General features: G+C 55.3%; 1 protein-coding gene across 4 annotated transcripts in view; it reads left to right on the forward strand.

The window, feature by feature from the left end:
* The first annotated feature begins 6,771 nt into the window (after window positions 1–6,771).
* Window positions 6,772–27,289, forward strand: part of SDC3 (syndecan 3) — a 71,385-nt gene continuing 50,867 nt past the window's right edge. For all 4 annotated transcript variants that reach the window (XM_077965048.1, XM_077965044.1, XM_015133580.3 and 1 more), the window contains exon 1: window positions 6,772–7,107. In XM_077965048.1, the coding sequence (XP_077821174.1) occupies window positions 6,970–7,107 (138 nt within the window). In that variant the 5' untranslated portion in view covers window positions 6,772–6,969. The remainder of the gene's footprint in view (window positions 7,108–27,289) is intronic.

The following is a 27,289-nucleotide window of genomic DNA, read 5'->3' on the forward strand; positions in this document are numbered from 1 at the left end:
GTGAGCTGTCACTCACCCTAACTCGCATGGGAGGAAACTGGCCCTGGCCACTGGCCTGGAAGTGGCAGACCCAGAATTTGAGCCCCGAGTGTCCCAGGCCTCTCTTTGGAGCCAGTGCTGCCAGGGCAGATGCTCTTCCCCTCCACCATGGCCAGCGGCAGGAATGCCTGCAGAGAATTCAGTGTGGCTACCCACAACTGATCCCTTTACAGACGAGGAGACTGAGGCCCAGGGTGGGAGAAGCACCTGCTCAGGGGCACACAGGAGGTGAGCTCAGCACTAGGGCGTCCCCTGGTGCAGTTGCTTACCTATTGCCTGCCTTCCACCCTTTGTGGGAGCTCTCTCCATGTCCACATCTGTGCCCAGCCCTTGCTGGGGCTTGATAACTCTAGGTTGAAGTTTGAATGTGGGTTCAACCGTCTCGAAAATCCAAAAAACCACACACACACACAAACATGATGTACTGCATATCTCAATGACAGCTGTGCTCAGAGAGGGGGACCCAGTGGTCAGTGTCCACAGCCCTGGGAAAGGGGGATCTCCCCCCACAGGCCCCGGTCACTCTCCCCCGCCCACATCCTAGAGGCAGCTGAGCTGCTCTAGCCTCAGAATGAGGTGAGAAAGAAAATGTATTTTTAGGGAGGCTTATTTTTGATTCCAGGAAAATGATTCCAAATGAGCAGTTTATTCCCAGGCACGGGGGTGTGTCCCTGGAATGGCTTCTGGGGCAGTGCCCTCCTCCCATCCTCCTCTTTCTCTCTCCTCCCCTCCTCTCTCCTCATCCAGCTTCCCCACCCCTGCGCAGAGAAGAGGGCCTGTGTGTGAGCACAGCTCCCGGGCCTGGGCTGTACCAAAGGTCATTTCCTAGTCCTGTGACCTTCGATGGCCAGAGTGGGATGGCCTGTGGGTTTGAATGAAGATCTTGATTGGGGAGGGGGCTTATCCTAAGAGCTCTGTATAAACAGAGCAGCTGGTCCAGGAGAAGGGAGTGCAAGAGAGAAAGGCCCCAGGACAAGGAGTGAAGCGAGCTGGGTTCTAGTCCCAACTCTGCCACAGGTTTATTATGTGACCTGGGGTCAGTCACATTCCCTTTTCAGGCCTCAGTTTTCTCCTCTGTGAAATGGTCAGTTAAAGTAGGCCCTGCCTGCTCTTTCCATTCTAGATCACAGGGAACAAGCCTCCAGAATGCTTTCAGCCTTGTCCACACACGAGGTCAGGATGAAGCCTCAAGCTGGAGCTTAGGGCCTTGGAGGCTCTCCTCCTGGGTGGGGCTCAGCCCCTGTAGGACCACTTTAGAGCACCCAATTCTCCGAGGCCTGCCTGCCATGGCCCAGGGGAGATGTTGCCACTGCCACCATGAAGCCTTCCTAGATTCCCTCAGAGAGGAGGTAGCCCTTCCCTGCCCAGGCTCCCTCTGTTTTTTCCTTTGTTTTTGTGGGACAAGATCTTGCTCTGTCGCCCAGGGTGGAGTGCAGTAGCACGATCTCGGCTCACTGCAACCTCTGCCTCCCAGGTTCAAGTGGTCCTCCTGCCTCAGCCTCCTGAGTAGCTGAGACCACAGGTGCCCACCACCACAACCGGCTCGTTTTTTTAAAATTTATTTTTTGTAGAGATGGGGTTTTGCCATATTGCCTAGGCTGGTCTTGAACCCCTGAGCTCAAGTGATCCACCCTCCTCAGCCTCCCAAAGTGGTGGGATTACAGGAGTGAGCCAATGCCTAACCCAGTCCACCTCTGACTTTGCTGGACTCAGGCGATGGTATCTGGCGGGGTGGCGGGCCGCCATTCAGAGGCACATTTTCGGTAAAATGAATGAAGCTGATGCTTCAGGGCCCTTCATTTGCACAGCCGCTTTCCAAAGCTTTCTTCCTAAATGTGTCCTCGAAATCCCTGCAAACCATGTAAGCTTCAGACCCCACAGAGGTGGCACCGACTTTGTTTCCAACCCTACCCTGCTTGGGGTCCCAGAGCTCTCCTCTCCCCTCAAGCAGATCCCTTCCCTGACTGCCCATCCTGGGCTCCTTCAGCCACAGGCCCTGCTGAGTCTACACAGCCTCTTCCCTCCTACAAGGCCAGCCCAGGACTTGCTCTGTGACCTACAGGCCACTGAGCTCAAACAAAATCTGATTACTCCCCCTCCTTGCATGCCAGCCCTGAGGGACCTCTCAGGAACACTTTGGGACCCACAGTTTGCAAACCCTCAACTCACAGACCTAGGCGAGGCCTGAGTTCAAATCCTAACCTGTGTCTAGCAGCTGTGTGTCCTGGGGTGTCACCTAGCCTCTCATCCTACAAGGACTTTCCCAGCACACAGAGAGGTCAGGGAAGCCTGGCCGAGCCTGGCTGTGTACTAAGGGCAGGGGCATGGCTCTGTGAGACCCTCACACAGGCCAGGTCCCTTGGGTGGGCAGGAGGCTCCCCACGATGGAGGCCCCCTGTTGGGGGGAGGCCAAGGCTTCTCACCGGTCACCCTGGCCCCGCCACAGCCCTTGCAGATCCTTCCCCAGTGAGATTTCTACTCACTGGGGTACCAGATGGCCTCCAAGTCTCCCCAGGTTCCCCTAGGAGGACTCTGGGGTCCTCCCGATCTGGAGCCCTCTTGTCAGAGCCCCGTTTCGATTCCTCGGCTTTGGGGGTCACTGACCTCCAGGACTGCTGTCACTTGGATTTTCTCAGAAGCAAGCCTGGGCTGTGGCCTCCATCCTGACTCTTGGGCAAGACCGGAAGTTGTGATGGGAGATGGTTGGGGTGGGGAGGGAGGAGGATGGAGACTTGTTTTGCAAGCCCTGTGATTGCCTCGAGCTGAGACAGCACTTGTGTTTGGGAGGTCTGGTAAGGATCACAAAGTCCCCTCCGCCCACGGAGGCAGCTCAGCACAAGGTGAAAAGCCAGGGCTCTATCATCACATCAGAGCCAGGGCTCTGTCATCACATGGTTCAAATCCTGGCTGCCCTCCTCCTGGCTGTGTGACCTGGGACAAGTTACTGAACTCCCGCGAGCCCCAGATTCCCCAACTGTAAAATGGGACGAAGTAGAGAGCAAGCATACGGATGGGGCTCACTGTGCACCAGACTCCAGGGCTGGCAGCTCATTTGGTCCTCACAGTAGCAGCCCTGGGAGGCGAGTTTGCTTGTTGGGCCCAAATCACAGGCCTGTGGGGAGGAGTAAATGAGGGTGTGTTTGGCTCAGAACAGTGCCTGGCAGGTAGTAAAGCCTCCATCAATCTTGGCTCTTAGGATGCCACGGGACTGTTGAAGTCCAGAGAGCCGGTTGGCTTAACCAATCCCCTGGGGGACACGTAGAGTCAGGTGACAGCTACTGAGCACCTACTGTGTGCCAGGCTTGGGCGTGCCACTCTGAATAAGGCATCTCAGGTTCACCTGAGTGGAGCTCAGAGATGCGGCCGAGGCCTCCCCAACCCTCAGATGCTTGGTTAGAGCTAGGAGGCCCTGTCAAGGACAGAGAAGGCTCTGACTGGGGTGGGGGTGAGGTGGAAAGGTTGAGATGCAGCCACTAGGCATGCCTTGCGGGGTTCCCCAAGGGCCAGACTGCATCTGAGTATGTCTGCATGTTGGCGTGTGACTATGTGAATCCCCTCGGTGACTCTAATTCATTCATCAAACGCCTCCCAATACACCTCTGGGCCTGGCATTGCAGTGTAACTGTTGGCTTGGGTCAGGATCTCAGCTCTCACTGCCAGTCGTGCTGCCTCGGCATGTCTCCTATCTTCTCTGTGCATTTGTTTTTCATCTGGAAATGGGGCTAATGTGAGTGTGCATTTGAGAGAGCAGTGCCTGGCCCATAATCAGCTCCACTTGTGCTCTTCTACAGCTAGTGTTCATTTGGGATACTGAATGCTCCCACTTTCGAGCAAGACAGACAGTAGGGACTGAAAGCAGGGTGAGGAGTGCAGGATGAGTGTGATCAGGATGCCGACAGGACAGGACCAGGCCTGATCACCCAGAGGACATCAGGAAGACTTCCCAGAGGAGGCAGTGTGTATTCTAAAGGCCAGAGGGGACTGTGAGTATTGTGCCAGGAGGAGGCAGCAGCAGGTGCCTGTGGGTAAGGTTATGGTGCCGTGAAGGGAGACCCTGAGTATGTGGGGATGTGGTTCAATGCACAAGGAGGCCTGGGCAAGGGTGACTGTGTGGATGCCCTGTGTGCTCGAGGGCAGGCAAATGTGTGCATCTGTGAACCCCAGGGAAACCTGGGACAGGAGGGGTGGGGAAGCAAGACGAAAAGGACCTTCAGGGGCCCAGAACTGTCTTAGTTCTGGCTGTGACCAGTGTCTTTGAAGAGCAGCAGGTGGCGCTCCTGGCCTGTCCAGACCAAAGATTCTCCACTGCCCTGCCCCACCCCCACCTCTTCCCCCGGGTGTCAGGGAAGTAGGGTTGCTGCTTCCAGAAGTCTCAGAGCTGGCAGGAACCTCTGAAGATGGGCCATGCTCACTGCTCACCTTACTCATGGAAACCATCCTAATGGTCTCCCTGCTAGATAGTTCTCCGAGCCTTGAATATCTCTCAAGACAGGGTACTCACTGCCTCTTAGAATTGCCACGGCTGTCTGTGACCAGCTGACGTCTGGCTCCTCATAATCCCCACCCTAACCCTGCCGGCCCTTTGGGAGCACCTCAGGATTGGTCTGTTCCTGGGATCTGCTCAGTCCCTCTGAAAGACGATGTTATCCCTCAGATGTTATCTGAGTCCTTTCCTTTATAAGCTTCATCCCACCCACCTTCGTTGAACTCCATTACAATGGCAGGGAAGAGCTCATGTAATCCTCACAACCTGGCACCTGGCCTGGCACACAGCAGGCACTCAATTTATACTTGCTAAATGAATGAATGAATGAACTCTGTATGGTCATTATGTCTATATCACAGTTGGGAAATTGAGGCTCAGAGAGGTTAAGTCACACATCCAACACAACGCAGCTCATAACTGGCAGAACTGGGATTTGAACCCAGGTACTTGGCCAACCCAGAGCCAGAGCTCAATTCCAAGCTGTGCTACCTCAACAGAAACCAACTTCTCACCTTCTGCTCCCCATCAGATTCTCCCTGCCCATCTCCCCAAGGTGCCAGTCAAATTTGGATCGAGCATTGATGTCATGCCAAAGATTTGAGAATTCCAAAAGATTTGAGAATTGAATTTTCAGAGGCTGGGACCTCAGAATTCCTAGTTGGAAAATCTCCCTGTCTTCCCTCTCCAGGATCCCTGTCAGAGGGTGGTGAGCTGGCCTTCCATACCCTTTAGGGACTGGGCTCTCCATCCTTCCCAGGGAGCCCCTTCTAATTCATCTCTACTTCATGTTGAGTTGACCTTTGTCCTCTGGTCCTCCTCCCAAGGGCCCTGCAGGACAAGTCCAGTTGTCACCAACATCAAAAACCCATGGCTGGTTCCCCAGAGTCTCTTCCTCTAGGCCTGCCCCTCCATTCATTCTGGTTTTGGTTCCCCTTTTCTTGAGGGAATTGTTCCAGTTTCAACTCAGTTTCATTCCTATTTTCTAATGGCAGGCCGTAAGCTAGGTGCTGGGACACAGGGGCCAGAGAGGAGAGTAGCTGAAGGTAGAGACGTCCAGCCAGCTGTCATCAGCAAATAACCTCTTCTCGCTGGCTCTCAGCTTCCCCACCTAAGAAGTGGAGACATTGACAGCACCGACCTTATGGGGTTCCTGAGAAATGATATAAAACATGAAAGTGCTGGGCACCTGGCATGTGGTCAGGGTTCAAGAAATGTTTCACTCTCCCCCATCTTGCCCCAAAACACTTGGATGGCGGTAAGCCCCAGTAAATGGGAAACACATTCACTGATTCAACAAATTTGGATTGAGCATGGATGTCATGCCGAGCCCTGTGCTGGTGTTGGGGACATAGCAGTGAACAAGACAGACACAAACCCCTGCTCCCGCTGGAGCTCACACGCCGTTGGAGACTTGGAGAAGTAAGTACAGAGTAGGGTATGCCGCTGGGGATGAAGGTGAAGGGGGAAAAGGCACCGTGACCACACAGGGTGGAAAGACCACCAGCACTAGAGACTGCCACTCAGAGATGTACTTTTCTCACCACCCTGCACATGAGGGGGTGGTCCCATTCAACCATGGGGGATCTGAGACTTAGAGAACTGGGGGCCTTGCTGGAGGCGCACAGCTGGTGTGGAAGCAGCTGCGCTCAGGTCTGCATGGCTTTTCCTCTGCAGATCTACAGTGACAGGGCCTTGAAGTGACCACCCCTATGGTCCCCTGGGGAGACCGAGGCCCAGAGAGGGCCGGGCCCTGGTCTGAGGTCACACAGCCCCTGGGTGTCCTGGAGGCATGAAAGCCCGTGGTCTTGAACGACCTCTGGCCCACTGGGTGGACTGGCTGAGTGTGTGAGGGTGACGATGGGAGTCCAGGAAGAGACACGTGCGTGGAACCCCATAGGGGGAGGCTGTAGATGAAAACGCCTATGCGACCCTCCGCTCGGCGACTCCAGGGAGCCAGGCCCGGGCCCTGGCAACCCAAGCGGGACCCTTCCCTTCTACCTAGCACGGCGGCCGCGGAGGTGCGTCCGGCGGGCTCCGCGCCCTCCAGCCCCCGGCTCGGCGAGGCCGGCCGCTCGCCCAGGTGTCCGGATGCCCACTCGGCAGCGTGGTACTCCTTCTGGGTGGGGGCGGGGGCCGGGCCTGGGGCCGGAGGGTGCGGAGCCCGCGGGGGGCGCACTGGGCCCGCCCCGCCCCGGCCCCTCCTCCCGCTCCGCCCGCGCTGGGGGCGGCCCGGCGGCGGCGGCGGCGCACGCTTCCTGCGGGCGCGGCTGCTGTGGGCGCGGAGTTGCGAGGCGGAGCCGGGCGGCCGAGCCGGGAGCCCGCGAGCCTAGAGCGCGTCGGTCCAGCCGCCGGGCCGCGCCGCCGCCAAGCAGCCGCCCCGCGCGCCGCGCCTCGGGAACAAAGGCGCCCGTCCGCCGCCCGCCGCCCGCGCCCGCGCCGCCGCCATGAAGCCGGGGCCGCCGCACCGCGCCGGGGCCGCCCACGGGGCCGGCGCCGGGACCGGGGCCGCGGCCGGGCCCGGGGCCCGCGGGCTGCTCCTGCCACCGCTGCTGCTGCTGCTCCTGGCGGGGCGCGCCGCGGGGGTGAGTGACATGCGCACGGATCCCCGCCACAGCTCCCCGGGGCCGTCCTCCTCGCGGGGTGCCGGTCCCCGCCCGCGACCCCCGCCCCGGGACCCCGCTCCCTCCCCCCGGGCTGCCTTCCCCCGGGCCGCGGTCCCTGCCGCCCCTCGCCCCTCCCCCGAGCGCCCCTCTCCGCACCCTGCCCCCGCCGGAATCTCCCCCTAGCTGGCATCCGCGGGGAGAGGCCGCCCCCGCCGCCGGTCATCTTCCGGGGGCGCATCTCTCCTTCCTTTTGGGACCCCTCCCCAGAGGGAATCCCGGGTGGGAACCCGATCGCGGATCCTCAGCCCTGCTCCCCCACCTCCCAGTGGCTTCGGGAACTGTCTCCCCGGGGACGGAGCGGGGACCCCTGCGCTGTCCTGGGAGGCGCGGGAAGGGCCCGGCGGCGGGCTGGGGGTCGCCATCCAGGCTGGGTGTGTCTTAGGGTGGGAGTGAGGCTGGCTTTTGCCTCGTGGGTGTGCCCAGACCGTGGCCACTTTTTGGGAATCGGGTCGGTTCCCCCTCCGAGGGGAGGGTGTACATTTGGTTCTTCCCAGGGTCGCGGCAGCCGGCCAGGGCAGTGGGCCCGGGAGGGGGAGGTGAAGGTGGAGGGTGACTTGGTGAAGGTGACCTGAGGGGGGAGTGAGGGTGACCCTGTGTGTGGGCGTGTGTGGCCACCTCAGTGAGGGGTGCAGGGACCTGTGGGGCATGTGCAGGTGAAGGATGTGTCTACCACATGGGTGGATGCCAGCGTGCCCTCCCGTCCGTGGTCGTGGGAGGGTGACCCATTGTGCACGATGTGTGCCTGTGCCCAGCTGGGCCACTGTTGGCAATGGCCGTGTGTGCCTGCAGTGGGTGAGGGTGTGTGTACGAAAGACCTCTGTGGTGGGCGTGTGCTCGGACCCGTGAGTGTGTGTGAACACACATACCAGCGTGTGCATGCAGGTGCATGGGGGACCCTGGGCATGGGACAAGGACCCCGAAGGGGACCAAGCATGTGCAGGTGGAGGTGAGAGTATATATGAGGTGACCCTTGAGTATCCCTTTGAGTGACCGCAGCAACCATGCTTGGTCCCAGCTCTGTCAGGGAGGGCAGAGGAAGGAAGGAAGGACCTCATCCCCCTTTGAGGGACTCAGGTCTCAAGTGAGTTCTTGTTGGATAAGTGTCCAGATCCCGGCCCAGGCGGGCTGAGGATTTCTAGGTCCAGCCTCCAGGGTTGGTTCCAGGAGCTATGCTGTCCTGCATCCCCCAGGCTGAAAAGGACCCAGGCCTCTCAAGCAACCCTGGGTGTCCAGCCAGCCTCTGCAAGTCCCTTCCCTCTTCCAGCCTCAGTGGGCCAGTCAGTAAGACAGGAGGAGGACAGGCAGGGGCTCCAAGCTTGCTTCTCTGATGGACAGGCCCCTCCTCAGTCTTCCCCAGCTAGGGGGCTGTCAGCTGGAGGGAGGGAAAGTGTTGAGTGCTGACCAGTGTGAAGTGCCTGCTGGCCAGGATGTCTCATTCCCAGCTCTCCCGGAAGTGGGGTGGGAGGAAGGGGTCCCTGGGAGGGATAGAGACCCAGCACATCCTAGAAGCTGGGGTTGCCTTCTCAGCCAAATTTCTGAAAGACCATCCTTAAAATCAAAGATCTGGGAATCACAGGACGCTGGACTCCAATCCTGCTACCCCCACCGATTCATGGCATGGTTTGGGCAGGGCATCTTACTTCTCTGACCCTTGGTTGTCTCTCTGTGAAATGGGGCTAATGACACCTTCCTCAGATGGCAAAAATTCAATGAGATGACTGAAGAGTGTCCCGAGAAGGAGCTCAGGATTCACGTGGTGTGCACATGAATGAAAGGGGCTCAGGACAGAAAGCTTTAGATTTGGAGGCCAGGTGGAGCGCTGGGCAGGCCACTTTCCTTGCTGAATAAGGCTAACAATTCACACTTCACAAGGTGGTGGAAGGACTTAATGAGAGCATTTAATAACCTCATGCACAGTAGGGCCTCGCAAGGCAGGTGCCCTGAATCTGAGAGGTGTGGCTGAGACCCAGTGTTGGGTGGTAGATGAAACAGACCCCCGAGAGTCTGAGCCCAGAGGCTGAGATGGTGGGCGGGGCCTGGGCCAGGGCAGGGATTGGGGTTCCTGACCAGGTGGTGGGAAGTAGAATGTCCTCCAGGCCTCACATCTTCCCAGGGGTCAGGCTGTCAAGGAGGGGCATCATCCCTCTGGTCCTCACCTGGCTTGGGAGGAAAAGGGTTAATGGGTGGTACCTGGTTGACAGGGTTCCACACCAGGTGGGGGGGGGCAGTGCCTGCAGCAGGAGGGACTGAGGTTAGATAAGAAGACGGGAAGCTTCAGGAGTGGCCTTGGTAGATGAGTGGTGGCTGGCTCAGGGCAGGGAAGGGCAGGGACATGATGACCTTTGGGTTGCCTGCCTGCGTGCGTGTGTGTGTGCGCATGTGTGTGTGTGTGTGCATGTCTTCGTGTCTTTCAGGATGGGGATAGCAGGGATAGCAGGCCTCATTCACACTGCAGATGGTGAATTGTGGTGTGTGTGTGTGTGTGTGTGTGTGTGTGTGTATGTGTCTCCTGGCATCTCCTTTGAGGAGTCCCTCTTCTGACAGACCACGTGACCAGGACTCTGAGGGACATTTGCCTTTAAGGCCACCTCAGCTACTGTACTTAAGTCACCACTCAAAGTTTTGGAGTGTGAGGATCCTGAAAATGTTAGCTTTTGAAACATGTTCTTTTAAAAGTCCAGGACTGGAAGGGATCTTAGGTGTTAGTCTTGTTTGAATACTCCCAGTGATGGAAGACCACTACCTTGTGGCTGTGTGACCTTGTGAAAGTTACCTAACCTCTCTGTGCCTTAGTTTCCACCTCTTTAAGATGGAGAGAATGCGAGAATGGAAGGGCTTAATTTGGAAAGCTTTTAGCCCAGTGGCTGGTACCTACTAAGTGCTCAAAAATGTGGATTTCTTGTTGTTTTACAAAGTTGCTGTACTGTGGTTGGGAAGGTGGGAAGGGTGGGAGGTGTATGTGTGTGTGTGTGTGTGTGTGTGTGAGAGAGAGAGAGAGAGAGAGAGAGAGAGAGACAGAGAGACAGAGAGAGTGTGGGGGTGGGGGCGGGGGCGGGGGTGGGGGCAGGGGAATTAGTAGGGAATTCTTTTGAAGTCTCAGCCCCAGGCCTGGTGGTTTCCATTCCCTCCTCACCCCGTTTCAGGCATCCCTGCTCTTCTCCCCTCCAGGCTCCCCTGGGTGACTGTGAGCCTTCCGTTACCAGAATGAGATTGTCTTCACCAAAAAAATGGAAAGTTGGGGGCCCTGGGCTGTTCTGGGCCAGGCTCTTGGGTGAACCATCTCCCCTTCCAGCATGTGGGGGACAGGCACAGGGACACCACAGATGTATGCTGCCTGTTAGCTCCCAAGGTACCAGGGGCTCTGGGGACAGACATCTGCTGTGTGATTTCCAGTAAGGGATTTCTTTCTGTCTCAAAGTCCTTGTCTGTAAAATGGGGACAGTAATGGTGTCAGCCTTACAGGGATGTTGTGATTTGGAAATGAGCTGCTTGAGTAGACTGAACACACCTGCCACATAGTGAGCTCTCAGGACATGGGACCTTTCTGGGAGGGAGCATGGATGGGGTCAGGGAAGCCTTCCTGGAGGAGGAGGGTTTTGAGCTAAGCAATGAAAGTGGTCATCACATGACACTAGGAGGCTATAGCCTGCCCTGACCCTCAGCTTTCTTACATGTCAACAGGGGGCAAATACTTGGCTTTTAGAATCATTACTGGGGGATGTGACACTATCCTCATGGCAGAGGTGGGATTTGAACCTGAAGCCTCCTCCTCTCTGGGCAGGAGTGAGCACAATGCCTCCAGCGGTGAGTTCAGTGTGTTGGGGGTTGGTGCGAGGTGAGCTGTGCTGGAGAAAAAAGTAAAAGAAAGCAACAAACAAAAAATGAAAAAATGGCCTTTTGAAACCCATTGGCTCCTCCCACCTCTTATAAGGGGACATAGGGTCCCTGAGGGGTCCGGGGCAGCAGGAGTGGTGGCAGTGGCGGGGAGAGCAAGGAGGGGCTCATCCCAAGAAGGAGAGAGAGGTCACATTTACCGAGAGTCCCACCCACCAAGCACTTTACATGTATTGACTTATTTCATCCTTATGATAATCTTTTGGTGTAGGAGTTATTAGAATCCCATTTTGTTTTATTTTATTTTATTTTGAGACAGAGTCTCCCTCTGTCGCCAAGGCTGGAGTGTGGTGGCATGATCTTGGCTCACTGCAATCTCTGCCTCCTGAGTTCAAGTGATTCTCTTGCCTCAGTCTCCCAAGTAGTTGGGATTACAGGCACCTGCCACCACGCCTGCCTAATTTTTGTATTTTTAGTAGAGATGAGGTTTCACCATGTTGCCCAGGCTGATCTCAAACACTTGACCTCAGGTGATCTGCCCACCTCAGCCCCCGCAAAGTGCTGGGATTATAGTCATGAGCCACAGTGCCCGGCCAGAACCCCCATTTTTACAGATGAGAAAACTGAGGCACAGAGAGGCTCAGTGACTTGCTAAGAGTCACACAGCCAGAAGTGGCAGAGCTAGTTTGAGCCAGAGCCTGACAGGCCAATGGACCTGGGCTGCAGTCCTAAATTTACCCTCTTGCTGTGTGATCTTCGGCAAACTACTTTACCTCTCTGGGGCCTCCCTACCCCCTGGATTATGTCTGCATTAGCTACTGTTTAGTAAATGCCTCCTCTTGTGACGGCGGGGAGCGGGGGGTGCTGGGAGGGGGGTTGGTCCCGTACCTTTTCTCACTTAATTCTGCCATAGCCCTGGAGGTCGGTGATGCTGTCTCACCATGTGGGAGGGATTGGCCAGCGCTCTTCCTCCTCTACTGCCTCGCAAGGCTCTGTAGTCCATAAAAGCAGCTACTCTGAGGTCTACTGGGGGTGTGTGGGATGGGGAGAGAGAGCTTTATAAACTGCGAAGGGCTGTCAGCAAGATTGTGTGTGCATGCATATGTGTGTGTGTGTATGTGTGTTTGTGCGTGTGCCTGCACATGTGTGTGCAGAAGGGGTTGATGTCTGGGTCATGTGATCAGGGCACAGGAGAGGGCAAATATTTGGAATCTCAGGATGAGAGGAGTCTAAAAAGCCACAATAAGCCCTGATATGTGCCAGATGCCCCCAGTGTTGGCTGAGTCTGCAGAGGTGACCAGCCTGCCTTTAACCCCCTCTGGCCCTTAGAAAGTGTGCGGAAGCCAAATCCATGTTCCTCCTGCCCCATCTCTGAGCACTGGCCCCGTTGCAGCCAAGATTCTGTCTGGCCTAATAGTGATTGAGGCTTAGAGATAGGGTGTGTCTTGGTGGGGGTCCCCCAGCTGTCAGGAGCGATGTCAGTGCTTTCTTGATAGACCTTGAGCTTCCTGGGCAGGCTCGTGGCTGCCGTGTTTTCTCACTGAACCCCCAGGGACCACTCTGTGCTTGGCACAGGCTTTAGTGAATGATTCAGAGGAGTGAATGAATGAATGAATGAGGGAATAAAGGAATGAAGCAAGTCAGGACTGTGAGCTATAGAGCTCAGGCGGGAGCTTGCATCTTTTCCTGTGTAGGTTGGTTGGGGACAGTGAGGCTGGCAGAGTCCTGCTGCATGCAAGGCGTATGCCCGTGGGCTGGGAGGCACCAGGGGACTGCATTGGGTGGGCCTTCAGTCTGAGGTCTGAGTGCCAAGGCACTGCCACCACCACATCTGGGCAGGACCAAGGGACTGTGACTCTGGGCTCCAGCCCAGCTGCTTGGATCCCTGTGATTTTGTGTCTCGAGGGACAGGGTGGCCAGAGCCAGGAGCTGCCCAGGCCCCAAGGCCCTTGCTCCCATCATCCCCCCCAAACCCCTGTCCCAGCAGGGAGCAGGGTCTGGGCTGGTCCTGGACTTCCTGACCCATCTCACTGGCCCCTCCAGGCCTCTGTCCTAACATCACATCCTGGGAGCATCAGGCTGGCTCTTGGTAAATATTTGTTGACGGCACCCCCCACACCCTCACTCCCCTTGGCTCCCAGCCTCCCTAGATTCCAGGAGGCCCGGTAGCCTTCACTTCCGGCCCCCCTCCCACCATGGCCAGAGGGGCAGCCACTCCCCTCCCCCACTGGCCAAGCCCAGTCTCAGCGCCAAACAGGAAGCTGTGATTACAGGGGGAGCCTGAGCAGCCATGGCTGAGGGCCCAGCAGTGGGGGTGGCGGTGGCCCCGACAAATGATCTGGCCCTTTTTTTACCTGGCTGCTGTGGGTGGAGGGCAGGGAACGCCTATGCTGGCCTTTTATACCAGGTGGAGAGGGTTCTACAACCCCTATTACCCTAGCTGGCTGAGGCCTGCCTTCTCCCCACCCCTGGCCTTGGTGCTGTGTCTGTTTTGTGGTGTCCCAAGCCTGAGGGGGCAGCTTGAAGTCATCGAAGGAGCAGGGATCCTGGAGCCAGCTGGTTCAGGGTTGAATCCCTGGCTTTGTCACATTCCTGCTATGTGACCTTGTTGAGTTCACCTAACCTCTCTGAACCCACAGTCTCTTCTTTAAAATGGAGCCTCAGGGTTGTTTGAGAATTGGTAATATAAAATAATAAAGTAAATAAAGTACTAAAGTAAATAAGGAGCAGGCTGCAAATCTTGCTTCTGCAAATCTTGTTTTTTTCCATGCACCTGCCTTGGTTTTTGTTCTTTTCCTGTCCTTCTCTGGGTCTTACTGAAGAACTACTGCTTGGAGGTGAGGAGCAGTGTTTTCTTTTGGAGAGAGTGGGAACTAAGTTTGAATGATCATGGATGGCCTGAAGGAGAACCCTGGGGGTGGGGGTACCCTTAGAAGGAGACCATGGGCTGGACTCCCAGTTGGAGCCAGCAGGACTTAAGTCAGATTAGAGGAAGCACATTCTAGGGTCCATGGTGCTGAGTTTCTGGGGGGCTGGTTCTCCAGAGCTGTTGGGCAGCCTGCAGTCCATCCTGCATGATGCCTCTTCAGGCCCTTCCAGTCCTGGAACTCCAGAGAGGCCTTGTTATTTGCAGCTTGAGCTCAGGACATGGTGAGACTGGGTGCTTTCCATTTTCCTCCCAGCCAGGGAGCATCTCGGCTGTGTTCTGTCTGTCACATGGGCCCTGGCCCAGAGTGGGTGACTGTTGATGTTTACACAGGACCTCAGGGGTGGAGAGTCCTAGAGAGATGGCCAGCCCTACAGCCTGACATCCCACAGCTGGTGGCCCAGCCACAGCCCGGAGCCTTGCCCATGGATTGGGGCTGGCTCTCCAGCCTTAGATGGTCCCACTGAGCCTCCCACCACTCTTGGGGGGCTGGTGAGATTCCCCTTATTTAGAGGAAGGCTCAGAGATGTTAGGACACCTGCCAAAGCACACACAGCCAGGAGCTGGTGGAGCCTGGTGTTCATTTGCCCCTTCTCCTACCCTGGAGCCCCATCTGATCTTGTCATCACATGCCCTACAGAGCCAGGGTTTTCTGGCGGTGGGGCTGGGACTGGGGATAACACTGACTCGGGCCTTCATCCTTCTTCTGGGTGGGCCATGGGCTTCTACGCTGCTGTCTGGTGCTGCTTCACCCTGGGGTTAGCCTTGGCCCAGGCGCCCCTAGAGATTCCTGTAACCCCTGCACTGCCAGCTAGGACCCCCCACCATCCATCCTGCCCTCCCCCATCCATGCCCGCCAGCCCAGACTTTAATGAGGGTAATTTAGAATCAATCACCAGCGGGATCTGGGAAATCTAATTGCAGCAAACTGATTGCCAATTCGATTGCGGGCACCAGGGGGCTGCAGGCGGCTCATTAGACCTGTGCCCCTCCCTGGGCTGGGGCTTGGGGGGGCTCCGTGGGGGATGCAGGGCCTGAGTAGGCAAGGCTCCTGGAGAGCTGGGGGGAGGTGGACTGTTGTTTTGGGAGCAGGGGAAGGGTATTTTTGCCGGACAGAAGCCATACGCTATTCCCTGTCCAGGCCCACAGTTGCAGTGTAGGTGCCTGTGTCAGTCTTTACCCTCTGTCATCCACCCCTTACTCACTGCCCCCCTCCTCAAGGCCTGGCTGCCATTGTAGGGGGCGGGTGTCTGCAGCTGCATCTTACCTGGTTCCTGACTTCAAGATGCTCCCTGCGTCAGGGAGACAGACACAAACACAGATGATGGCGAGGATGAAGATGACAAAGACAACGGCCAATACTTACCACTGCACGCCATGTGCTAGGTGTAGTTCTAAGTGCTTAACATGCTTTATCTCAGTGGGTCCTCAGCATGGCCCTGTGAGGCAGGCATGGTTATCCCATTTTACAGATGGGGACACAGAGGCCCTGAGAGGTTGAGCAGTGTGCCCACAGTGAGGCAGTTAGCAGGACTCTGAGCCTGGAGCCTGGGTGCTTACAGAGATGCTCGTTCAAGGGTGTGGGGAAAAGAAAGAGCGATCAGATTGTTACTGTGTCTGCGTAGAAAAGGAAGACGTAAGAAACTCCATTTTGATCTCTCTTTCTTTTCCCCACACAAGGGCATCAGGCAGACGTGTGGGCTCCTGCATGGGCGCCAGTGTTGATTGACTGCGTTGCTCACTCAGCAGACATTTACTAAGCACCTGCTGTATATGAAGCCCTGTTCAGGGGGTTGTCAGTGTTCAGTTGTGTCATGTGTGTTCTGTGTCTTGTCTGGCCATGTCTTGCTTCAGGCAGGTTTATTGGCGGCAGGTGCATGTGCTTTTGTGTGGTCTCGAGGAGGGAGCTGAAGAGAAGCAGGGAGGAAGCCCTACCCCTCCTCCCTGACAGGCCGAGCCCCAGCTCTGCCATTAGAAGTGGGTGGATTTTGGCCGGGCAAGGTAGCTCACGCCTGTAATCCCAGCACTTTGGGAGGCCGAGGCAGGTGGATCATGAGGTCAGGAGTTCAAGACCAGCCTGGCCAAGATGTTGAAACCCCATCTCTACTAAAAATACAAAAATTAACCAGGCGGTGGCAGGTGCCTGTAATCCCAGCTTCTTAGGAGGCTGAGGCAGAGAATTGCTTGAACCTGGGAGGCGGAGCGTGCAGTGAGCTGAGATTGTGCCACTGCACTCTAGCCTAGGCGACAGAGCACGACTCTGTCTCAAAACAAAACAAACAAACAGAAAAACAAAAACGAAGAAGTGGGTGGATTTGGCTGACTCTTGACTCAGCCTTAGTCTTCTCTTCTGTCAAATGGAGCCAGTGATCCCTGACCCGTTCGGTGGCAGTGAGGAGTGGCGGGAGGTGCAGCTGGTTAAAAGGAACCTGCTGCTGGGTGATGACTTTTAATTATTATACATTCCCCAAGGTGGTTATGTCTCAGAAATGAATCTGCCACTAGCTTGTCAAGTGGTAGTGGGCAGCGTTTTCCCTCTCTGGGCCTCCACTTCTACATCTGTTAAATGGGAAGAGTGAATGCGGTGACCCAGGGGCCCTTGCAGTCTTCAGATTTGAGGAACTATCAGAAAGACTTGAGGCCAGAGAGGACAGGGCCTGACCTAGGTTGGCCTGGTGGGGAAGGGCAGGCAGGATGGCTGGCCTGGGTGGGGAGGGGAGGCCTGCTTCCTTCACGTGGCTTGTCTGTGGTTCCTCTTGGGCCAGGGTAGGAGGCATCTCTTTCCTTGCCCATCACGCTGGGCACCACCTCCCTCCCTGAACCCTGGAACATGATCATCAGTTCCAGGCTAGCTGGGGGCTGGGCAGGGAGTCCAGTACCTGGATCTTTATCGCTACTGTGCTACTGTTTACTCATGACCCCTCTGTGTCTGGTCTCAGCCGAGCACTAGGGACCCCCAGGGGGCTCAGCTTGGTCCCTGACATTAGGAAGCTCTCAATTCTGTGTGGGAGTAGGTCAGGGAATGAGAGGTTGATTTAGACCCTGAAAACTAGGAAGACTCCATGGAGGAGGCATCCTTTGTACCAGGCCATGACAGATGGCAGCACATTGATAGGTGGGCTAGGATGGACAAAGTCTGAGTAGTGGGGAAGGTTGCAGTATGTCAGGGAGCTACCACATGTGGAGAGGGGAACACACCTCCCTTGGCGGCGAGGGGTCACTGCTGTAGGGGGCCGCCCTTTCTGATGCCTTTAAGAGACAGTCACCAGGTTCCTCGTGGGTGTCTGGCCCTGTGCCTCAGTGTTCTTGGGCTGAACAGTTGAACCCCACAGGTCCTCCACATGGAAGACCTCGCTGACTCACAAGGTGGTCTTTGAGTCCAAACCAAGGCATTTGGGTACTGTTGTGCAGGTACAGGGTGCTGCCCTTCTGTCATGAGGAGGTAGCATGAGATGCCAGAGCTTGGAGGTGACAATATTGAGTTCTGTCCATTGAGTGCCTGCCACACACAAAACGCTCTGCCAAATGTCTCATCTATAAACAATCCTTAGCCTTATGAGGGAGATACCATTGTAATCTTCATTTTACAAAAGAGGAAATCAAGGTACAAAGAGGTTAAATAACTCGTCTGAGGTCACAGAGCTAGTAAGTGACCCAGCTGGGATTTGAACCCGAGCAGCCTGCCCCCAGAGTCCCATCTAGTATATAAGCACTGCCTCATGCTGCCATGTGCATTGCAAACTGTAAATTGTGGTACCCTACAGGAAGAACGTAGGGCCAATCGGGCCTTGCTAGGTACCAGAACTTGAGTGGCTATTGTCGAGCAGGACCTTTCCCGGGACTTTGGGCTCCTGGCTTCCACATGGATCTGTTTCCTGCCGCATGTTTTCTGTCTATATGGGGCTATGGGCAGAGGCTAACCCAGGTTGGGGAAAGATCAGACGGCTGGAGAGGATTTCAACTGGAAGGGCCCTTGAAAATACTCTTGTCCAAACTGTTCACTGTTCCAAAGGGGACATTGAGGCCAAAGCATTGATCTCAAGTCATCATTACAGAATCTTCTGAGATTCTGTAATTCAACTTTCTTATATGACATTTGGGGAAGTTGAGACTGAGAGAAATACAACGATTTGCCCAAAGTAACACAGCAAGTTGATGGCTGAGCTGGGACTAAGAACTCTGTCTCTGACTCCTGGGCAGGGCGCTATCCCCTACACTGTGTTTCTTTTCTGTACTTGACTCTGCTCTGTCCAGAATGCAGGCTCAGCTGCCCCCATACCCCTCTTCCAGGAAGCCTTCCTTGACCACCCCAGCTGCCCATATGCCCAATATTTCCTATGCCAAATTAATTCCTGTCAGTGCCTTCAATGTGCTTCTCCAGCCTCATCCCTTTGCCTTCCAACACTTCTGTTTTTTTGTTTTTTGTTTTTGACATGGAGTCTCACTCTGTTGCCCAGGTTGGAGTGCAGAGGCATGATCTTGGTTCACTGCAACCTCCACCTCCCGGGTTCAAGCGATTCTCCTGGCTCAGCCTCCTGAGTAGCTGGAACTACAGGCCCATGCCACCATGCCTGGCTAATATTTTTGGATTTTTAGTATAAACGGGGTTTTACTATGTTGGCCAGGCTGGTTTCGAACTACTGGCCTCAAATGATCCATCCACCTCAGCCTCCCAAAATGCTGATATTACGGGGTGAGCCACTGCGCCCAGTCTGTACATCCCACACTTCTACCAGCCATCCTGAGCACAGAGCATACCACTGTCTCTTTTTTCTTCATGCCTACCCGTGTGCTGTTCCCTCTTCATGGACTGTTCCTTTATTCTTCAGTGAACTCCTACTCATCCTCTAAAACCCAGCACAGATGTCCCCTCCTTTGGGAATCCAATAATGACCCCTCCTATGAGCCCCCAAGCACAGTGAGACACTCCTCAGCCCCCTCTCTCCTGCCTCCCTCTTCTAGGTTCCCAGGTGCCTCTTCTCCAAGTTAGGATTCTTTGCCAAGTCCAATTCTGTTATTTCACTTCATAGTGTCTGCTTCCCCGCAGGGTTACATTGTTACCACCTTGGAGCTCTCACTTGGATACATTGTTGCAGCTGCTAATTCCCCATTACATCATCTCCCCCTCAACCTTCACACATGGTACTTTGTTACACTTCCCCAAATTCTGACATTGCTGCTTTGTTTCTTTTTCCTGCGTTCACACTCCTCACTCTGTTTCACTTCTAGTTCTCCCCTGTTGTCACACTTGGTCCTTTCTCCCCAGCCCCCGCTCATGTGATTCCCCAAGACTGGGAGAAGAGGAAAGTGGAGCCTGGCAGCAGGGAGCAGTGGGCACGAGGGGATGTAGCCTTTCCAGCCCCAGTGAGCTGTGGAGGTGCAGGCAGGGAAGGGTGCCCTGGAACCTGTTTGGCTCCGTCTTTCTGGAGGGTGGACGGACTGTGGGCTTGGAGGCTCAGCCTTGGTTATGAGGAGATCTTCTCCTCTCCAACCTCACTCCGCTCCAACCTCCCTCCTCTCCATCTCCTCCGCCCTCTCTGCTCAGCCCCCCTCCCTCCCTCCCGCCTCGCACCCTCCTCCTCATACTCCTTCCTCCCCCTGCTCAGCTTCCCTAGAGGCCCTTATCTTACTCCCTCACTGGTTGGAACCTCCCATCTCCCTGGCTGTGACTCACCAGGGCCAGGACCTGAGGGTTCCCCTTGGGGACAGGGGTCTCGAGGGTTGAAGGGGTAGTTAGGGCCAAGGCTAGAGGAATTCTTGATTCTTCTTTAGTTCCTTGCCCTCCTGGCCCCAGAACTCACAATTGCCTGCATCTGTCCTTCCTGAAATGGAGTTTTGGGGCAGAGAGCCAGGAATCAGCCCTGGCCTTGCTGTTCAGATGAGGAGACTGAACCCAGAGATGAAGTGTGGCTGTTCAGGGTCACTCAGCAGTGAGAAGTGGAACAGCTCCCCTGGGGCTGAAGCCCCTACATGGCCTCTGGGAGCTGAGCCCTGGCTGGCTGGATCCTATTCTCATGTGAGCTGGGGAGCTGGGGGGCTTGTAGGGACAATCTCAGATCCAGAGGGAGCTCAGCTGTGTCCTGAGGGATGGTCTGCAAGGCTGCAAGTGAGGCCAGGTAATCTTTTTTCCACGTGGAACTAAGGCCATGTTTCTGTTTAGGACTTTAGTTTGGGTTAGGGGTTTGCACGTGCCTGCAACATGTGTGATGGTGTGTTGCTGTGTGTCTGTGCTGATGCGTGGAGCTCTGGTGTCTTTGTAGGAAAAGGTGTTTGTATCCTATGCCGGGGGATCAGGAGTCCCCCAACTGCTGTCCCTCCCCCTGCCTCAGCTCCAGGGGCTTCCCCCCAGCACTGTGGATTAAGGAAGTTTGGAGACACTCTCTCTACCTTGGGAGGCTCAGATGCATGCTTACAAATGAAGAAACGTGAACCTGTGCAAATACCCTTGTCCTGTGCACACATGTAGAGATAGAGACAGGGACACACATACGCTGCCATGTGCACAGGTACCGCTCGGAGACAGCCCTCCACGCTCATGTGAACACACTCAGATGCACACAGACATCTAAGCCACTCCAGACACCCCTAGGCATACACACATGGATGTACCTAGACATAGACACATGCCCAGAAACACCCCGAATGTGCTTGGATGTGTGCATGTCTGTGTACACTCACACATTCACTCTCACACCCACACACACATATCCACACACTCGCACACACTCACCCCCCACACTCACACACACTGTCACCCACACACACATTCACCCACACACACTCACACACACACACACTCTCTCACCTACACACACATATTCACCACCCACACACACTCACACTCACATACACTCTCACCCACACACACTCACCCCCCCACACACGCACACTCACACACATCCACACACACTGACACACACTTTCACACACGCATCCACACACTGACACACACATCCTCACCCCCCCACACACACTCTTACGCACACGATCACACACACAATCACACACACACTGTCACTCACACACACACACCCCCACACTCACACTGCTGGGGCTCTGAGCTACCAAAATATGTCTGTCCTTAATCCCAACTCTTAATCCCAGGGTCTAGGAGCCCAGGCCAGAGGGGCAGCTGGTCATCTGGCCTCGTTAGAGGTGATTAAGGCAAGAACAGTGTGTGTGGTGTGTGTGTGGAGGTCCTCAGAGCTTTGTTTTCCGCCTGACCTCCAGGGACACTTCACTCCCCCGCACCCTCCACTAAAAAACCAACCTTGGATTCCTTCGGAGATTCAGTTGTATGTTACTTGCCAAACTGGATGCCGGCAGGCTGGGGGGTGGCAGGGGAGGGAGTGTGGCTGTGCCCCTGAGGAAAGTGACAGCTGGGGTCAGAGAGGCCAGGAGACGCGGATCCCTTTATTTCACCGCCTGCCTGGGGAAACCCTGATCAGAGTCTTCGGCATTAAGGCCGCGTGGGGATTCTGATTTCTGGGAGGATTCTGTTTCTTTGACGAGAGTATTTCTGACTTATGGGAAAATGATGCCCAACCAAGAGATGCTGAAGTTAAGGCCCTGAACAGGGAGGAGGGGTGGTCGCCTGGGACTAGGGTGGGATGGGGACACCTCCATGAGGAGGAGACGCCTGATCTGGGCATGGAGGGTGCTGGCTCCCGGGACATTTGGACATTTTTGGTTGTCTTAGTAGTGGACGTGCAGCTGGCATTGGCCAGGTGGGGGTCGGGCTGCTAAAGGGCCGCAGTGTCCAGAACAGTCCCACTGGTGGAAAGTCGTCCTGCCCAGATATCAGTGGTGTTTCTTTTGACAAATGTTTGGTCAGGAGACGTGGTGGGGGGGCTCCTGGTGGGTGGGGTGGGTATGGATCATGGCACAGAGGTGAGACTGTCTTTCTCATGCTGCGGGAGGGAGGACCATTCCACTCCGTCCAGGGCACTGTGGGGGTGCACAGAGATTGCACGGGCCGAGTCCCCGGACCCTGCACCTTCCTCACCCTCCGCACTTCCCTCCCTTTTGCCTTTCCATGTTTAGAGGGGTGAGTGTCCTGTGTTGTCTCTAAGGGCATGGCCATGATAAATGGTGGAAAGAGGGCGTTTGGGCATTAACCCAACTTGGCTCTTGGGCTGGCCTTGCCCTGGTGGAGGTCCCTATAGGGGAGGGGGCCACACTGCCGTGACTGGGTCCCTAATGGCAGCAGCTGGGCTTCTGACCCTGCCGGGGGAGGCTCAGGGAAGGATTCCTGGTGCGGGGGATGAATCAGCTGAGTCCTGACTTGGACTTGGACTTTGACCTCTGCATGTCAGCTGGGTGAACTTGGGCAGGTCACTGTACTTGTGTCATCCTCTGAGCCTGTGTTGTCTTCCATGAAGCTGGAGGGTGACTATGGTGCTACAGGGTGTTGCAAGAGCTAGGGCTTACTTGGCACAGAGTCCAGCGCACTGCTCTGCCCACAGGCTGCTGACTAGTTATGGTAAATGTTGGGGGACTGGCCATGAGAGCCCACCATCACCACAAAGGTGACAATCACTACCCATCCTCGTCCTGGGTTTGGGGAACAAGACTGTGTTCTAGCAACAGCCACTTGCCTGATGTCCAGTTTTGAGTCCATCTTTCCTAGCCCGGTTCCTCTCCCACACACACTATCTACTGCACAGCTTTGGTTTCTGGGCTAGACTGTTTTAGACTCATTTATTCATTCGTTCCCTGAGGGCCTGGGGGCCTGGGGCTAAGGCTGGTGGGCAACCTTGCCCTGGTGGAGCTCCCTACAGGGGAGGAGGCCAAGCTGGTGTGACTAGGTCCATACTGGCCGAAGCTGGGCTTCTGATCCTGCCTGGGGAGGCTCAGGGAGGGAGTCCTGGTGGCGAGGGTGGGTCAGCTGAGACCTGAAGTAGTTTGGGTCATGGAAGCCACGTTCGGGTGACACATGAGGAGTGGAGGGCAGGCCTCATCCCTGGGCTGCAGGAGTAAGGGCCAGGGCACGCAGGGTCTTTGAGCCCTGGCAGGTGTTTGGACTCTATCTGAGCTCAGTGGGGGAGAGGAAGAGCCAGTGACTGTGTGGAGGAGGGGCTGGCAGGATACCTGGGGCACACAGGACCTGCAGGAGACTGGAGGAGGATGTTAGGGGAGGTGAGCGTGGGGTTTTCTTTGGCTCTCTGCACCCCATTCTTGAGGGGCAGGGGGTCCTTGTAGAGTTAGTTCTTGGCCTCCCCACTCAGGATCCTTTGTGGTCTCTGCCTGGCAGTCTAAGGCACTGCGAGGCCTCCTCCCTTCTTTTTTTTTTTTTTTTTTTTTTTGATGGTGTCTCACTGTGTTGCCCAGGCTGGAGTGCAGTGGCAAGATCTTGGCTCACTGTGATCTCCACCTCCCGGGTTCAAGCCATCCTCCTGCCTCAGCTTTCCAAGTAGCTGGGATGACAGGTGCGCGCCCCCACACCCAGCTAAGTTTTGTATTTTTAGTAGAGATGGGGTTTTACCATGTTGGCCGGCTGGTCTCAAACTCCTGACCTCCTGATCCACCCACCTTGGCCTCCCAAAGTTCTGGGATTACAGGTGTGAGCCACCGCTCCTGGCCTCTTCCTCCCTTCTTAATGGCTGAGAGATCAAAGTCTGGGAGGTGAAGCCAAGGTGTTGAGGCTCAAGACAGGGCCTAAGGGATTTTAGGCTTCATACCTGAGTTCAGCCAGGCAGGAGAGAGGGGGTTAACGAGCACCTTCCAGACAAAGGCCTGGTAGCTCCAGCCCAGGCCTAGCCCAGGACAGACAGGCCTCTGCCAGAGAGTACAGTGGAAACCACCCGAGGGGCTTGGCGGTTGCCAGCTGTGCTGGGCAGGGCTGGTGCTTGGGAGCCAGGTGAAGTTGGGGCCAGGGTGAAGGGTGGGGCCTGAAGAGGCGCCTGTCCTCAGAGTTGCCTTAGACAGCCATGGGGACAGAGGGCAGATGGACTTGAGTTTAAATGCAGACGTGTTTTACCACTGGGACCCTGACAGGCTCTGCCCCTTCCCTGGCGGGGACATATCCTCATGCCTTTTCCTGAGGGCAGCCAGGGGCCAGGCACATGGTCAGAGGGTAGGGTGGGGCATCCAGAACCACTGAGGGCTGCAGTTGGAACGCTGAGGTGGAGGGTTGGGGATGGCAGCCAGCCTGGGTCTGGAGTCCCTGGAGTCTCTGAAGGCTCTGAGCTGAGCCTGTCCCCCTCCACTGGCCCCACCTGACAAAGTGGTCTTTGAACAGCATAGAAGAGACAGTTGCTGAGCTGGGCCTCTCCTACTTGTGGTCTGCAGAGTGAACGTTTGCCTGTCTGGGGGTGGGGGCTGTGGAGGCTTCACCTGGGGCTTGGTAAGATGTTCAAATGGGAGAGGAAGTGAGCAGGGCCAGGACAAGCGTGTTGTCAGGATAAGGAACACTGGGCTTCTCTGGAGGACCTGAACTTGAGTCCAGGTTCTGCTGTGTGACCCTGGGCAAGTTTCTCATCCTCTCTGAGCCTCAGTCGCATATTCATTATTATTTTTGAAACAACAGCTTTATTGATATATAACTCACATACATCTTACCCATCTAAAGTATTTAATTCAGTGTTTTTTAGTATATTTGCATAGTTGTAAAACCATCACTAATTTTAGAACGTTTTTATCACCCCAGAAAGAAACACTGTACCCATTAACAGTCGCTCCTGTTTCTCCCCAGCCCCTGCAGGCATAGGCAATCGCTCATTTATTTTCTATCTCTCTGGATTTGCCTATCCCAGACATTTCGTATAAATGGAATATTATAATATGTGGTCTTTTGTGACCAATTTCTTTTACTTAACATAATGGTTTCAAGGTTCATCCACATTGTAGTATCAGTATTAGTTTATTTGTTTGTTTATTTTTGAGACTGAGTTTTGGTCGTGTTGCCTAGGCTGGGGTGCAATGGCATGATCTTGGCTCCCTGCAACCTCTGCCTCCCAGGTTCAATCAATTCTGCCTCAGCCTCCCAAACAGCTTGGACTACAGGCATATGCCACCACACCTGGCTAATTTTGTATTTTTAGTAGAGATGGGGTTTTACCATGTTGCCCAGGCTGGTCTGTAACTCCTGACCTCAGGTGACCCTCCCATCTCAGCCTCCCAAAGTGCTGGGATTACAGGTGTGAGCCACCATGCCCGGCCTCAGTATTAGTTTTTTTTTTTTTTTTTTTCTTTTGCTGAATAATATGCCATTGTATGAACATACCACATTTTATTTATTCATTCATCAGCTGATGGATATTTGGGTAGTTTCAACCTTTTGGCTATTATGAATAATGCTACCTTTTTTGGTGTGTGGACATATATTTTCATTTTTCCTGAATGTATATCCTAAGAGTAGAATTACTGAGTCATATGGAAACTCCATTTAACATTTTGAGAGACTGCCAGCCTCTTTCCTAAAGCGGCTGTGCTGTTTTACATTCCCACCAGTGGTGTGTGAGGGTTCCGATTTCCCCACGTCCTCGCCAACGCTTGTGATTATCTGACTTTTTGATCACATTCATTCTTGCATCCATTCATCCCTCAAGTATTTATAGAACATCTATATTCAACAAGGCAGAAGGCCCACTGCAGAGCTGGGAAGGGAATTTATCCCTTGAAGAGTTGTTTAGAAGATTCCATGGCATAATATCTAGAACAACCCCCACCAGGCCCAGCACATAGTAGATGCTCAGAGATGGGAGACAGGGAGTATCAAGGAGAGGATCTGGGGCTAGTCAGGAACCATGGGGCCCCCTGGGAATGGAGGAATAGAGGATGGAATCTGTACGTGCTGACCACGTACTGTGTGTGGGAACCAGTGCTTCATTCCTCATGACCCTCTGGGCCATATCATTGTTCTATTTGCAGATGACAGAACTGAGGCTCAGGCCACGCAGCTTGTCCTGGGTCACCAGGCTGAGAAGTAGTCAGACTGTGGGCCGAGAGCCTTGTTTGGAACATCTTATTTAATCCTCCCAACCCCTGAGGTCAGTACTGTTACTATGCCCATTTAGTAGGTGAAGAAACAGAGGCTCAGAGAAGTAGACTGACTTGCCCAGAGTCGCATAGCTGGTGAAGTTCAGTGCTGGTATTTGGAGCCACATAGTCTAGCATCAGAGTCCCTGCTGTGTGTCCTAGGCCTCTGGAGGTGAGGGTGAGGGCTTGGACATGTCTGGCTCCCTCTCTCCCTTCCTTTCCCACTCCACTGTGTCCCACAGAGCCTCATCTTGGGTTAGAGACAGTCCTAGGGGCAAGTGTGGCCCTAGGCTGGCTTTTGAGGTCCCTGCAAGCCCTTCTTCCAGGCTTTTTGTCTGATGCCTTGCTCCGTGCCTCAGTTTCCCATCTGGTTGATGGTGGTGGTGACTCCCAAGTCTGCTGTGGCTCAGACCATCTGAGTCTGGCTTGTCCTGTCCCTTGAAGAGGAGCAGCCGAGAAGCCAGTGGGACTGCTCCAAGCTGGGGGCGGGGAGTGGCATCTCTACTGTGTGTGAGTTTGGGCTGGTTATAAATAACCCAGCAAACAGGAGGGTGTGGGGAACCACAGCCCGCCTCCTCAGGAGGAGAGGCCTGGACACACACACACTCTTACAGACAGGGCCGTTTCAGTTGTGTGTGTGTGTGCTGTGTGTGCCCAGGGTGTATGCTCAGCCTGTGTGTGGAGAGGGCTTTGGGGAGCCGTCAGAGCTCCCGGGCTCCCGGGGCTGCTGGAAGGGCTGGGCCTGCTCGGGCTGACTCCAGCAGGGTCTCTTCAGTTCCCTGGAGGAGGCTGGGGTCAGCCCAGCAGAGCTTGACATCTGGTGGGGTCCCTGGAGCCCCCTCACCTGGCTTCAAGTGGTTCCAAGGTCAGGCTGAGGATCCTTCTGCTCTTAGGGGCCTCCATGTGATCCCCCAGCCCCTTCCCACTGCCACGTCCCACCCTGCCTGCTCTCCCCCTCCCTGCTCCAGTCCCGAACCCCATCCTCACTCTCCAGCCGAGCTCACTGACCTCTAGCAAGTCGCCTGGGCTTTCTGCCTCTGTGGAGTAAGGAGGCCCATTTCACCTGGCTCCTGAGAAGGTGGGGGCCAGTGCTTTGTGTGTGCTCAGTGAAGGCTGCTTTCCTCCAGGGCCAGGCCTGGTTGAGAAATGGCCAGAATGTAGGCTCCACTGGGAGCCCACTGATCTGCATATTTGCATATAATTTACATAAACATTTTATGACAAAATATGCTGGGATCAGTGTCCGTTTCTCTTCTCTCCTCCCAGCTCACTTGGAGTCCTCCTGGCTGGATTTTGGAGGGACCAGAGAGAACTCTTGTCCATTCCTCAGTTTTACACACAGTTAGACTGAGGCCGGAGAAG

The sequence above is a fragment of the Macaca mulatta genome, chromosome 1 (genome assembly GCF_049350105.2).
Source record: "Macaca mulatta isolate MMU2019108-1 chromosome 1, T2T-MMU8v2.0, whole genome shotgun sequence".
Classification (NCBI taxonomy): domain Eukaryota; kingdom Metazoa; phylum Chordata; class Mammalia; order Primates; family Cercopithecidae; genus Macaca; species Macaca mulatta.